Here is a 14962-nt window from a genome sequence, read left to right as displayed (position 1 = left end):
AAGTATATACGTATATTATCTATTATAATAGTTTTCTTTCATTTAGTATCTATATATATATATATATATATACTCATACATTTGTTATTTACATTGTATATTTAAAACTCTTGAGAATTATTATAAATATAAAAAATAGCAATATATATATATGTATGTATATATTAGTATATATATTATTTCAAAGAAAAATAATAATAGATTACATTTACTTATGCTAATATATAAAGATATGCATAGTTTAAAAAGTTGATACTTACGGAACTTTTAAATATCTTCTCTTTTATAATTTTCAATTGAATAATTTGTTTTGCGTATTTAAAAACAACAAAGTGGAAACATAATATAGAAAAATTTTAGTTCTTAATACAAAATTTGCGTCACATTTCAATAACGTCACTCGTGATTAGAGTAAACGCGTATAAGATATGTAGTTGGTATGACACATAGCCTAGAAATATTTAACTTTCAAAACGACTTGTGCAAAACGTTTTGTTGTGATTATTATGTAAAATATTTGTGAAAACCTACAAACACTACAACTAGTACTATTTTAATTTTTGTGATTTAATATTTACTTCCTGATTTTTCCTATCAACTTTAGAAAAACATGATCATTTATTTCATAACTTTTTGCATTTACACGAAAACTCATGTACAATTTAAATCAGCATGTGTGTAATTCTGGATTTCCAGAAAATACGTTTTTAGCAGGATAATTGTGAAAATTGTAAATATACGAACAAATATATACTTATTTTCCTCAAAATTTAAGTTTAATGTTTGTATTAAGTGATAACCTTGGGAAGTTTGAGACAAAGATATAGTTGAAAAAAAACTGAATGATTGGAATAAATATACTCTACAAGAGGTAACTTCGCAAGAAGTATTTTATTAATATAATTATTAGTGTGTTTAAGTAACGATTAATTTTAATGCATTTATAGGATGTTTCTAAAAAATAATGATTATTGTTCAAATGCAATTGTTTTTACTAATCATTAATAAAAGCAATATTTAAGATACATGAGGAAAGATAAAAAAGGATTTTTTCAATGCCATGTGAAGATCAGTTTTGTTATTTAAAGTTGGTAAATTTATTTTGAATTACTATAAAATTATATATTATACTATGCCATGTATTGTATATTACAGTGCATTATAGTATATTTATTAAACTATGTCATATGTAATATATTACATAGTATGTTATACTATTAAATTTCAATAATTAGATAATCATGGACGAAAGGAGGGTAGCAGACTACTTTGTTATTGCTGGTTTATCAGGACAAGACAATGATTTTGATAATGATAATGAAAATGACCAGTTAGAAGATTGGTATCAAGAAGGAACGCATGTAAAAGACACAAATATGAAACCTCCTATTACTGATCTTGCTATTATATTTCCGGCATTGGGTGAAAAATGTCCAGAAGGGTATGTTTTGTTAGAACATACTGTTTCAGGGTTACCTGCAGACTTAAATCATGGAAGTTTAAGAACAAATGAATGTTACTTATGTTATCGACGAGGGCGTGATAAACCACCATTAGTTGATATAGGTAAGATAAAAATTTTAAAATATCATCTAAGCTATTGAGAACCTTCATTAAGTGCTTTTTATAACAACAGGTATATTGTGTTTTATAATTAGGCAGTAAATGAAAATAAAAGTTTTGTTAATGAATGAAATAGAAAATTTTTATTAGCTTTTTAATTTTCTTACTCTATTTAAAAAATTAGAACGATAAAATTTTATTGCTTGATTTTCATTAGACAGTATCGAAATATATAATCAATAATTTTCTTTATCTTATTAAATTTGAACATATATAATATTATACCTAAGTACGTTACCAGATTCATCATAACTTGTTAGTCTTCCCTTTTCATCTTGTTCAATATGAAATAAAAGATAATTGTGTTCAGTTTTTAATCATTAATATTTGAATTTTTCTTCATACTTATAAATTGTGTTGCATTTTGTTTATATTATACTCTATTGCTGTATATTTTATATTACCTGTTTATATAACATATTTTATAACTACAAATTTTGTTAATCGGTCATATATCATTATATTTTGCAATCTTTATATTTAAAATATATTGTAATTTAAAATACATTTACTGCAATATGTGAAAAAGCTAGTTAATTATATCAATTTAATTTATGTTGCCAAAATAATATAACAAAATTCTTAGAAAAAAGAATATGCAGTATTTGCTACCTACATATGGGACAAATTATTAAACAAATTTTCACAAAAGGTGAAGATATTGTAATGTATTAAAATATGTTCTGTTTTTAAGATATGTTTCTTAATTAAGTATATCTTTAACATTTTTTATAATATTGTTTTAATTTCTTATTGAAGTTAATAAGAATTTTGTTAACTTACATGGTTTTTGAGAACAGATATTGAAAATATTAGTAGTTTGTACAAAAGTTTTACATATTATTTGAAATTAAATTTTAAATTTTGATAAAATATACGTGTTTGTGGAATATAATGAGTTTGAAGTAACTTTATAGAACGCAATAAGATACAATTATTAAGTCAGGTATCATAGTTCTTCGACCTTTCAATCTTGGATCTTTAGATTCTACTTGTAAAATTATGTGAGACAGAAAGCTTATTTTACTCATGTTGAAACCAAGGATACTTGTAATGTACTTAAGTAAGAAATAAGTTTGAAATTCTCTTGAAGATATATCTATTTTTTGTAAGCAATGAAAGTATATGATAACTCTCTAAAAACAGGTCATTTTTAGATTTTCGTTAAATACTTTGGGAAAAGTATGTTAATGTAAAATAATGTAGGAGAGTGAAATATTGGATTGGAAATTCTTATTAATATATTTCTTGTATTAATATTCATATATATATTTATGCCTTATTGTACTTTTATCAGTTTGTAAATTATATATCACACATAAAAATTATATACATTTGTTTTTATAATTTTAAATTTGTTACTTATGTGATTATTTATCTTTGCAAATGATAAGAAAACTGTAAAAGTTATTATTTGCACTATTATAGTAATATTATATCAATATTTCGAAAATTTGCACTTTTTAAAATTGAAAAAAAATTAACGAAGTAAAATAAAATTTTAATATCAGTGATATTTAGCTATTATTTTGTTAAAACTTTGTTTTAGTTGTTGTTAAAATAAGTTTTTTTAATAATTGGGTATTTTAACATTTTTGCATTTTATATTTTAATTTTGAAAGTGTAGCAATTCAATATCACCATACTCTTTTATATATATTTGGCTGAACTTTTCTTTTTAAAAAAGTATTTATTCTATATATGTTTAAATATAAGGATATTTTACATAATTAAATGGCGTTTGAAATTATAAAAGAGAAAAATGTGTAATTTGTATGTGTGAAATATACAATTGTACAATTTGCACAAATATTGAAATATATTGTTTATTATATTTGTTGATTTTTTCATAACAATTATTAGAAATAGATATTAAAATCTTTGTTATATCATTATTATAAACATAACATTCTAAAATTTATAGATAAAATATTGCACGTTCTTGCTGTTCGTATCATTTTAGAATAGTGTATTACATAGAAATTAGATTCATACATTTAATTTATCAATATGTTTAATAAAATAAAATGTTTTAAATAATTTTAAATAAAAGTTAGTAACACTATTTATATGATATTTCACATTAATTCAGTAAACATTTTTATTTGTATTTCAATTTAAAAAATCAAAAGTATATATATTTTTTAATTTAAGTGCATTAATTATAATGACATGAACCTAATGTCATGAATAATGTACTTTCAATATGAATGGAAGAATGTTATGTAAAAATTAAATTCATGTAATTGTAATGTGGTAATAATGTGGTAAACTTGATGTTTTAACTATATTGTTATAGCGATATAGTTTAAATAAGTACATAGTTACAGATAAAAGAAAGTTTAAAATTTGTAGTTGCATATATAAGTATTAATAACTTTTGTATTGAATATTTCATACCATATTGATAACAGCTATTTATCTTTGTATGAAGTATACTTTACATTTATTCATTGCTGTTATTAACTTTTATTATTATTTTATATGTAGCATTTTTCTAATGGTAAAAATATTTCAAATTTGAATAAAATATAAAAAAGTTCTTATTAGTATGCATAGTTTTTTGTTTTAGTCCTATGTCAAATATCCTAAAATATTATAAATCCTTTTGTTTGTTAAAAGCAAGATAGAAATATTAAAATTCAAGGTTCCCAATGGGACTAAATATAATTCTGTTTTGTAATATTATGATGATATTTCACTTATCTTTTAAACTTTCTTTTGTCCACCACTATATATTGACAATTTTTCAATTCTCAAGAGGTATATGTTACAGGTGTAATATATGATGGTAAAGAACGTATAATGCAAGATGCTGAAATGATATTAGAAACTCCAAAAGGACATTTAGCTAATGTGAATAACTCAGCTGCAAGAATATTTGTGACATATAGACGAGCAACTCGTAAAATGCCATGCAACTCATTAGTCGTGACTGATATTTGTGTAATATTAACAAATAAAGGAGAAACTCCCCCACATGCATTCTGTGTTATCAATAAAAATTTGAACAAAGGCATGTTGGGTAGTGATGTATTTCTGTGTTATAAGAAATCTATGAATCGGGCAAATTTGATATCTTTTAAACCTACAATACTGTATAAATATCCAATAGTTGATTACAGCAGTTTTATTTTTCCAAATTCTGTGGCAATGTTTTGTTTGCCAATGGGAGCAACAATAGAATGCTGGCCCAAAGTAGCATGTAAACCTAAGCCAGTGTTTTCTACATTTGTTTTGACAGTTGCTGATGCAGCTCAAAAGATATATGGATCAGCAATAACATTTTATGAAGAACTCGAATTAGAAATGGATAAACCAAATTTTAAGGAAAACCAACAACCAGCGGATGTACTCATGGAGAATATGAAGAATTCTGGTATGAAATCTTTTGTATATTTATATATAGTTTGATGTAGATATGATTTCATGACTGAGATATACATATGTATGTATATACATGTATGTAGTTTTCTCACTTAGTCGTTTCTTTGCTTTACCTTTTTATATAACAACCATATGGGATGTCCTATAAATCATAATGTAAAAGATGTAAAATGTAAACGAAGCTGATTATATAAAATTACTTCCAAAGAAAATTATGTAATCAAAAAATGTAGATTGAATTTTTTGATTGCTTCTGAGAAAAGTGATATTCAATGTAAAATTATGATATGTAAGATAGGTACATTTCGTATGTGATCAAATTCTTAGTTAAGAATTATATGTGTATTCTAAATAATTATATATGTTATCCAGTAATATTAATATATTGGTAGTCTAGATATTATAGCTTAAAAAGCATTAAACTTTGTAGACGATAATGGACAATGAAATGAGACTGAAATTATTAATCTTTACTTCTTCTTATCAATTTTAAATGATACTTTATTCTTGTGTTTTTTGAGAGGAGAATTATTTTCATTAGGAGAATTATTTTCATTATTAGAGAAGAATTAGTTTCACTACAAGCATTAAAAAATTCAATTTATTAACAGATCACATCAACACATTTTAATTGTGATGTAATATTTGTATTAAAGAATTGTTATCATTGTTGGATTAGTTTTAGCGACAAAATTGCTTGATCACCATGATTTTCCATGCATGATTAGAATCTAGATTTGACATTCATTGTTTGTATAAAAGAAAAAGATTGTTTATGTGGAAGAAATAACAAGTGCTGAGTAGCTAAAACAAAGATTTATCCTTGTTTTTGAGGAACTTAGAAGACAAAGCTTGTTGCAATTAGTTCATGATATTTGATACTGTGAAACTAAAGAAAGATTTGCTTATGCCAGCATGGGTAGATATTGCTTACCATTTATTACTGGAAGTAATAGTTTAATATTGTATCATAAAATAAATTATTAAGATTACGATTTAAATGCAGTTAGTACTAAACCTATTTAACCTAAACCTGTAGTATTATAATTAAGTAGTTATTTTTCTTGATAACTAGAAAAGCAATCAAAAATGTTTATTTTCTATGTTTTACTTTTTTTTATAAAGAATCATCATCTCTTACAATTTATTAGATATCCTATATTCAAGGAAACGATATGAAGTGAATTATTATAATAACAATTATTTACTGTTTAAATTTGATTCTAATTTTATTAAAATTATAAATTAATCTTTATCATAAGTTAAAATTTATATTATCATATTTAACATATATTTATAATAATAATAATAATAATAATAATATTTAACATTTTTTCTCCAACAAAATAAAAATTTTTAATATCTTAAAAAAATTATGTATATATGTGTTAAATATTAGAACTGTTTTATGCTACATACAATAGAATTCATATTTAATAAGCACATAAGTAGTTCAAACAAAAATGCTACACATATTCAAATTTATTTACTGCTTACTATTTATACAAGGAGCTTTACTATTTATTATTTTAGATATTGACATTTTAGCTATAAAAAGGTTTCATTAAGTAGTATTCATAGTACCTAATGAGGAAAAGAAATACATATACATGGTAATTATTATCTTCTTTAATATCTTCAAGTCTTATGTCATATAGTAAGGACTTTTTCTCTAACAATAAGTTTATATCTTTACTTATTTTGAGACTTTTTTTGTTTACAAACTGATAGATATCATCTTTTATCTCTTGTAACAAAAAGTTTAAAAAACAAAAAATTGGAGCCTTAAGAATATTGTTTTTTTAAATTAAATGTTATTTTTGCAAATATTATTATACGCCTGGCAGTAATATTATAAGACTATTAATTTTGATCGAAAAATGATTGATCTCTGAACTGCTGTAATTTCTTTACTTTAATTTATTTTCTAATTACTTTCTTATAATCTTTTGATCTTTGAATTGAATTGTCCAGGATAAAAGCCTCTTCTTTGTGTCGATTTCACAAATGTGAATATACGATTTTTCGTTGCCGTCACACTTTCATTGAATAGTACGCGGCTGACATTAGTGAAGAGGTCGCACAGTCAGATTTGCATTTCGTATATATGTTTTTAGTGCGTGAGTTTCGTACATAATTTTAATGTGTGATTGTGCACTGTATATATGTACATATACACAAATTGTATTTGTATATATATAAAATACAGACACTAGCAACAAACACACATTGAATACACACACTAAATATACATTAAAAATAGATGTTAGAAGTATATGTTAATATACGCGTTATACATATACACTAAACATTAAACACCTATGCAAAACATACACACAAAATGCAAGTTCGCCCACGCAACTTTCTGGTATATCTAGTGTGATAAAACGAGAATAATAAATCGTATAACTTTTAGAAGAGGTTCGTCGAATGAAGAATAAACTTTGTTTTTTAAATTCATTTCAAAATGAATCGCAAACAAAATGTATTAGATATCATAGGGCCGGGATAAATAGAATTTATCTTCTCTTTCTTCTCCTGCTTCCGAATATAAAAGTGCCTTCGATGAAATTCTATTCAGAAATGAAATGGAGAGACTTTGTTTTTTAAAATGAGTCCATATAAACTTATATAATTTTTTTCCAAATTAATGATCTTTTAATTCTTTTGTATTATATCTATTACTTAATGTCGCATCATTATACTGCTTATACCGGTTACTAATAACATAAGAAAATAAACATAAGAACAAATTTGTCATAACGTTTGGTAGGTTTTAAATATTATATTAACCTTTACATTGATTCTTTGTCCTTTAAGTTGTCGTTTAGGATGCTCATTAGGATTTCCTCATATTAAATTGTTGTCCGTATGATGTATGCATGCAGTGTATGATAATGTGTTCTACTGTCAGATGTCATGATTGTGTACAGGTCACAGGATGGGAGCTCTTTTTTGATGTGATATTGGTAACTTAATTGCGTTGTTATAGCGAGCGTGGTATATTGTTTTAAAAAAAATTATCTTTGATCGATAGTAAACGTGGTTCTGTAGATGATTTCTATTTTTCATTTCAATTTTCTTGTATTACTTCTTTTAAATAAGAAAGAACGATTTCAAACGATGCACCTACACTACGATCAGGTTGGTGAATCAGCTATTTTTCTGATTGTTCTGTCCGCTCTTTTATTTCCTTCGATGCCTATATGAGAAGGGATTTAGATTATTATGACGGAATTATTATTTTGGATTGTCTTGACTTAAGATTGTTAATATTCTTGGATGGTGGAGTTGTTTGTCCATTGATTTTGGATTGCTTGGATGGTATTTACAGAATCGCAAGAAATAGCGAAATACATATTTGTTTTGATCATTTTCTATAATTTCCATAGCATGTTTTAACGAGTTAAACTCAAAAAAGAGATATGTAGAAGCTTCGTGATGATATTTGACTTTTATGATCAATTGACCAGATACGTATAATTGCATAATCAGTGCTGTTTTAAATTTTAGAACCGTCAGTATATACATATGTGCAGAGATAAATAGGGTGGTCGCCGATATTTATAGGAGAAATTCAAAAATTCAGCGAAAAGTAGGTTTGAGGAATTACCACTTCTAGCTGTTAAACGGCCAAATTAGAAACAAATTTCTTCGCTCGGTGAGTTTGGTGGAAAAAATGTATTTGCACAGCGAGAGGAGAAAATATCCTCGTACCATACCGTCCCGAGCAGCTACCGCAGAAAAATGTGCGCACGGTTCGCTGCCAGACCACACACATACACTGTCGGCCATAACTATTTCATATAAATTGCACGTTTTTCATTGTTTTCACTCTTCAGTTATACATATTATTATTTATCATCGATCTATTATACCATCTGTATCATATATTTCTTGTAACGTAAACACAAGATAAAGTAAAATTTATTTAAAGTAATATTTACGGCCGGTAGTGTAGACAAACTTTTTTTCAATTTTTTTACACAATATAACAATTGTTTATAAAAAACGCAATTTAAAAAAAGGAGAACGCTGTTTCCAATCCGAAAGAGGTTTATTTAGATTTTAGCAAAAAATTTCTTCCTATAATAAATATATTTATGCATTAAATATATGCAATGTACAATGTACAAATAAAATGAAACATAACTAAAAACTAAAACACTTGCTAAACCGTATTTTATGTTTCCAATTTAAACTTTATTCGTGAATTTAAATAATTTTAATTTATTCATTACACAAACATTTAAATCATTTTTTACTATAATTGTTTGCAAAATTCATATTGGAGAACATGCTTCCGATAAACAATAAACATATTTATTGGATGTGTAAGCTAGTCTCAAAATATAATAAAAATTTTTATGATATGTTATAATTAACGTGTATTTGTGTTATTGGTTGTTTGACCAAATATGTTTACTATAGAAATAAAAACAAGCTGAAGCATAATTTTAGCATTCAATTTTGCTAATAGGGAGGTATAGGATTGAAAATTGGTTCATGATATGCTCTTTTGGCAAACTGTCACTGAAGCATTGTTTGCTAAAATCGATTCAAGGGCACCTTCGATACTATTACCCTGCTGTAGTCTTTAAACATCTCTGTGAAAATACCTCAACTAAAAATTTCACTTTAACTCAGTCTTTTCGAACTGTTTTCCATTATATCTAGAATTTAAAGAATTTACAAGGTAATTTAAAAATAATCCTTATGGTTAGTAGAGATGTAATTGCTAAATTTCGGATGTAATTCTACTAACTCAAATTTGCGAGTAGAAGAAAAAATTGCCGATCCGTAAAGGTAACTTGATGCTTTGTTTTTCTTCATCTTTAAATCCTGCATTTGTCTTTTTGCCTCTTGAACTAGCACAGTACGCGTCGCTAACTCTGTGCAAGTTTTTGATTTGTTACGGTTTATACAGTTATGGTTTTTAAAAAACCTAAGTTACCACAAGCTATCATTTGAGAATTTTCCAGTGATACTTCTTGACGATCTTGAATCTGTATGTACTTACATGGTGAGAATTAGTCGGATTAAGGAGAAATCTGTTATCTTCAACGTCGTGTTTTTCAATCTATCTCCTAATTCAGTGTTGTTAATGTTGCCCCGTAACATAATGTGTAATAAAGTATTTATAGCAGAGTTCCATTCAGTCATAGTCAGAGTTGCTTTGGCAGTCGGGTCATATTGTTAGTATTATATATTGTTAGTAGTATAGTCTCGGAAATATCTACATTCCTAGGCTTTTTGTCAGGACTAATGGTATACGCCGTCTTTTGGACGTTGTAACTGTAACTGTAACTAAACTAAACTAGCCATCGCGTATTAGATCATAGCTGGATCCAAAGAGTCTTTCGGAATTATGTGTATCTTATTGCACATGAGTTGCCGTCTGAACGGGATCTTAGCAGATTTGTTAAACAAGTGTCTTTGTAGCTGATTGAATAGTTTGGCATCTGACTTTTACGTATGTTACTATGTTTGCATTTATTCAGTAATACTTTATTTGTAGTGACGAGGATCATCTGAATCGTGTTTAGCACGCTGTATTCGTCTGAAGGGTCATAGAAATAAAAGGTTCCTGGAGCCTTTTTATATGAAATAGGAATTATGAAAAAAAAATATGGAATAGGAATTAGTAGGCAAAATGTGAAATGTTCAGTATGTAAACAAGCTTATCGTTATATCATACTTACTTTGCTAATATCGACAAGGGTCTGTAGTTTCTAAGGATGCCAGAAGCGTTTCTACAGCTAGTTTGACCTTTCTAAATGTACCGAAAAGAATATTGGGATGTATGAGTTCAGGATGATTATGATATATTTAATATCCGCAACGGCATTCGATTAATTATTAGGCATTAGATTATTTATATCGTTACTATATTCGTTTAGAATATTGGTTAACTCTAACGTTAGTTCCTCAAACTCGATCTCATACTCGTTTTGGCCAATATATAATATATTTAATAAATTATAAAGTTTAATGTTGTTACTGTTGATAGAATCTCCGTTAGTTTGGAATTAAAGAAATTGACATATATTCTATATGCCACGTTCTGTTTTATATCTTGGGAAGATGTTCTAGGTACATTAGTATATAGGTATGGTATGCTTACTTCGTACGATTTGCTTCCTGGAGGCGCTAGGCACTGGGTTTACTGGGTCCATAGTAGAAACATAATCTACCTTAGATGTATCTAATGAAGAGTTCGCTAGTTTTATCCTGTTAACATGTACAAGTTCGGGATGATTATTTTTACTTAATATTTAACATTCTGAATATATACCGTGTCTCCGATCTGGTATTTTGGTACGCGTTTAATTATTTTATTGTCGTAGATTTCCTTGTGTTCTGCTATATATATATGTGTGTTTTTCTTTCGCCTTTTCTATTTGGAATTAAAGATGATTCCTTAGTTCTCTTATGTAGTCTTCTCCTCCATTGCTTCATATGTTGCCGTATTATATGAAAGCGTTCGTATTATACGAATTCGTTCCAATTGATTCAATCCTGGTTTACGTAGTTTAGTTTATTATACGGTGTGCTCTCTCGACGTTGCTATTTGATGGGAGCCTATAAGTGATAGCCCGTGTTGGTTTTATTTTCAGAACCTTTTCCAATTAGCTTCTCTCGAAACACGTAAATTGATAGGTACTCTTTCATGAGATTATCGTCTATTTTCTTGGTCGTGATATCCTGCAGGGCGATCAGTGTTATGAGTTTCGTTAATTGGTCTTGTATCGATAAGATATAACAGTTTCCCTTATTTGTTTTGGATAGTGAACTTATTAAGACACTGACGATTATTTGGTGTGCTGCCTACTGTTGTATTTGTAATTTATAATTTCAATTCTTGCTTTGGTTTTATTCGTTCATCTGTGCTTTTTCTGTAAAATTGACAATGTAATATTTCTTCTGAGATATATACTTTTCACAGTAAGCATAATATCTCTTATTCTCATTACAGCTTTAAAAATTTTCGCGTGTCCATTTAGTGCGCAGATTCGTGTACTTGTTTTACGAATATCTCTCAGTCCATGGATATGGTTCTTCTGTAATTAAGTTGACGTTAATGTCGCTGTCACTAAAAATAAAATCGATGATATTGTATAGATTCCTTGTTTGGCTTTTGATGGCTTTTTATGAGTTATAATTCTTCCAGTCTATATTTCTTAGCCAGACTGTTGGGTATTTGTCATCCTCTATCGTTGAATTTTAAAGGCTCCACTTTCGTTAATACAGCTGTCATGTGTTTAACGGATGTTTATTCATGTATATTAGTACTACCAATGGTTTCCTGTAAAGTTGTTCGAATTTGCTGTATTTCGATTCCTGATTAAGTAGGAATTGTGTCACATATTTCTCTGAATCCATTATTTCTTCAAGCATGTTACTGATATCGCCTTCCCGTTCGCTGAGAATTTTAAGTGTAACCAGTAAGATGACACTTCTCATACAGAAAAAATGCGAGACAACGCATCAGCGTATTAATCTTTCCTTTCTTGTACTCTATTCCATATTCGTATTCTTCCAGTTAAAGACGCCGTCGCATCAATCTGGAATTAGGGTTCTCGACGTTCATCAATCAAACTAGCGGTCTGTGATCGATAACAATTTTTAATTTCCGGCCATATAGGTATGATCGGAAATGTTTACATACTCATATTGCAGAGTTATATATTTCGGCGTTATTCAGGAACGCGTATACTACCGGTTATCTGATCCTATAGGTTCTTGGCTGAGTACCGCTCCAAGATGTATCGGTTGTTGGAACAAATGACTTTTGAAATTTGCGATATTCTGGTTTTGATTTCGTGATTAGCGCTGTTTCGAGTGATTGGAACGATATTTTCCGTAATTTTTTTCTATTCTCAATCGATGGTTTTCTTCAGGAACGTCGCCGATTTGGCTAATTTGCTAACGTCTTAAAAAAATTTTCATTAATAACCACAGTCCTAAGAATCGTTTAATTTGCTTAGGATTACCAAGAGTTGGAAATTCTGTGATGGTCTTAACCTATTCTGAGTTTGGTTTCACGCCGCTTTCTGATATTACATGCCCGAGATAGATCACTTCGGGCCGCAGATACCCGATTGCACATTTATCAGACTGCAGTTTCAGGCTTGTCTTTTTCAGCCGCTGAAGTAGTACTCGTGGCTTTTAATTGTGTTCCTCGAGCGTTTTGCCGTATACGATTATGTCGTCTAAATATACAGAGCATGTTTGATTGATAAGGCTTTTCAATGCGCCATTCATCACCTTGAACTAGCGGGATCGTCTTTTAAAAGCCAAAAGCATTTAATTTAATTTGACATTTGTCGATATTCGTAATGCTCATGTGGAGCGCTAAAAGCGGTTTTGCGTGAGTATGTCGGGTTCATGGGCATATGGTGAAATCCAGAGGTTAAGTGAAATGCGGAGAAATATCTTGCGTTCCCTAATTGATGTAGAATCATGTCTATGTTAGGTAATGAATCGACGTTCTGTTGCGGTTCTTTGTTAAGTTTTTGCAAATCATGCAGTAATGAAATAAAGAATAGTTTCTTTATTTTGTTTCGCCGCTGGCAATTTTTTTTTTTTTTTTAGGTACCCCTCAGAAAGGGAAATTGTATGGGAAGTCGCTAGGTTGGATATTGCTTTTATATAATGATTCTAACATTTGTTTTTCGATTTTTTTCTTATCAGCTGACAGAATCGATAACATTCGTAATCGAGAGTCAAAGGTCAGTCATAATAATTTGATTACAGTTGATTTTAATTCTTGGTTGTTGAGGATCAACTTTATGATTATGGGATGCCGATTTCTGCAGAAAATAATTATTTCTGATTTTTGGTTAGAAAATTTGAATCCGGTAATCTGTGACATTTTCAGAATTTGTTTAGTGTTCCTTGTAAGTATATTTCAGCGACGTGACCGTTCTTTCTTCTGCATATTATAGTTAAATTGCCGGTAAATAGTAACCCTTTGTCTGGACTGGTAATTTCCTTAGCTTTAGAGGAAGAGAGAGCGTTGTTGGCTCCGATTTTGATAACTCCTATATGTAAGAAATCACTGATGAAAATTATCATATGATAAGTCATAAAACTTTTCTATGTTGGGAGATACGACAGTCAGATGTCAGCGCATGTTAATCTCCTAGTTTATTAAATGGCTATAGGTAGAGAAAATCACTTTGAAATTTGGAAATTAACAGATATTTTTCTAAGTCCTAACAGAGTTTATGATATTCTCTGTTAATTTGCACATCGTATTAGTGAACGGAGTCGGACGATATTTATTTAGGCTAGTTGAAATTTTGGCTTTAAGATAGGAATGACTATGGTTTCCTTCCACCTGTCTGGGAATACATTGTGAATCCAGATATAGTTGAATAGAGAAAACATGTAATCAAGAGCAGGTTGAAAAAAAGGATGTTTGCAATTCCATCATGCCTACGACTGGTATTGCTACATTTAGTTAAAAAATATTTTAATTGAACGGTTCGGATGAATGAGTCATAGTTTGTATCTGAGGAAGTCGATGGGTGTACTTTCTTTTTGCGATGTTGGAATTGCTTTCAGTACTTATCACTAGAATTGTTTGAAACGTTGATCCTAACATTTCCGATATTTCATATGAATCTGTGGCAAGTGAGTTGTCTTCTTCAGTCAAGGCGGGCATTAGTGATTTAAAACTTTGTTCGCTTTTATTTTTTTCCAAATTTCAATGATTAGAGAGAAGTAGTTCGTTTATTCGAGATATAGCTCTATATTCTTTAAAATTGATAAGATTTATCAGAGATTTATGTGTTTTTATATCGATTGAAAGTATGTTTGTAATTTTTAATAACTCGTTCCATCATGGTTTATATTGGGTTTTTATATTACTGGAGTTTTCTGTTTTTGGAGTAGATCAGGCAGCTGTTTTTGTAATAATTTTTATGAAGTTTATAAATGTTTCGTT

The 14962-nt window shown here is 28.4% G+C and overlaps 1 protein-coding gene across 3 annotated transcripts in view; it reads left to right on the top strand.

Annotated features, from left to right (window-relative positions):
• Window positions 1-330: 330 nt before the first annotated feature.
• Window positions 331-14962, top strand: part of Crag (DENN domain-containing protein Crag) — a 44927-nt gene continuing 30295 nt past the window's right edge. Inside the window, exons 1-4 of one of the 3 annotated variants that reach the window (XM_072020413.1) lie at window positions 331-871; window positions 948-1091; window positions 1236-1566; window positions 4400-5002. In XM_072020413.1, the coding sequence (XP_071876514.1) occupies window positions 1056-1091; window positions 1236-1566; window positions 4400-5002 (970 nt within the window). In that variant the 5' untranslated portion in view covers window positions 331-871; window positions 948-1055. Of the gene's footprint in view, window positions 872-947; window positions 1092-1235; window positions 1567-4399; window positions 5003-14962 lie in introns of those variants that run through there. The other 2 variants (XM_072020410.1, XM_072020411.1) reach the window with 2 other exon arrangements.

This window comes from Bombus fervidus, chromosome 17 (assembly GCF_041682495.2).
Source record: "Bombus fervidus isolate BK054 chromosome 17, iyBomFerv1, whole genome shotgun sequence".
Lineage (NCBI taxonomy): Eukaryota > Metazoa > Arthropoda > Insecta > Hymenoptera > Apidae > Bombus > Bombus fervidus.
Note: the sequence above shows the minus strand (reverse complement) of the source record. Positions and strands in the feature narration are given on the sequence as shown.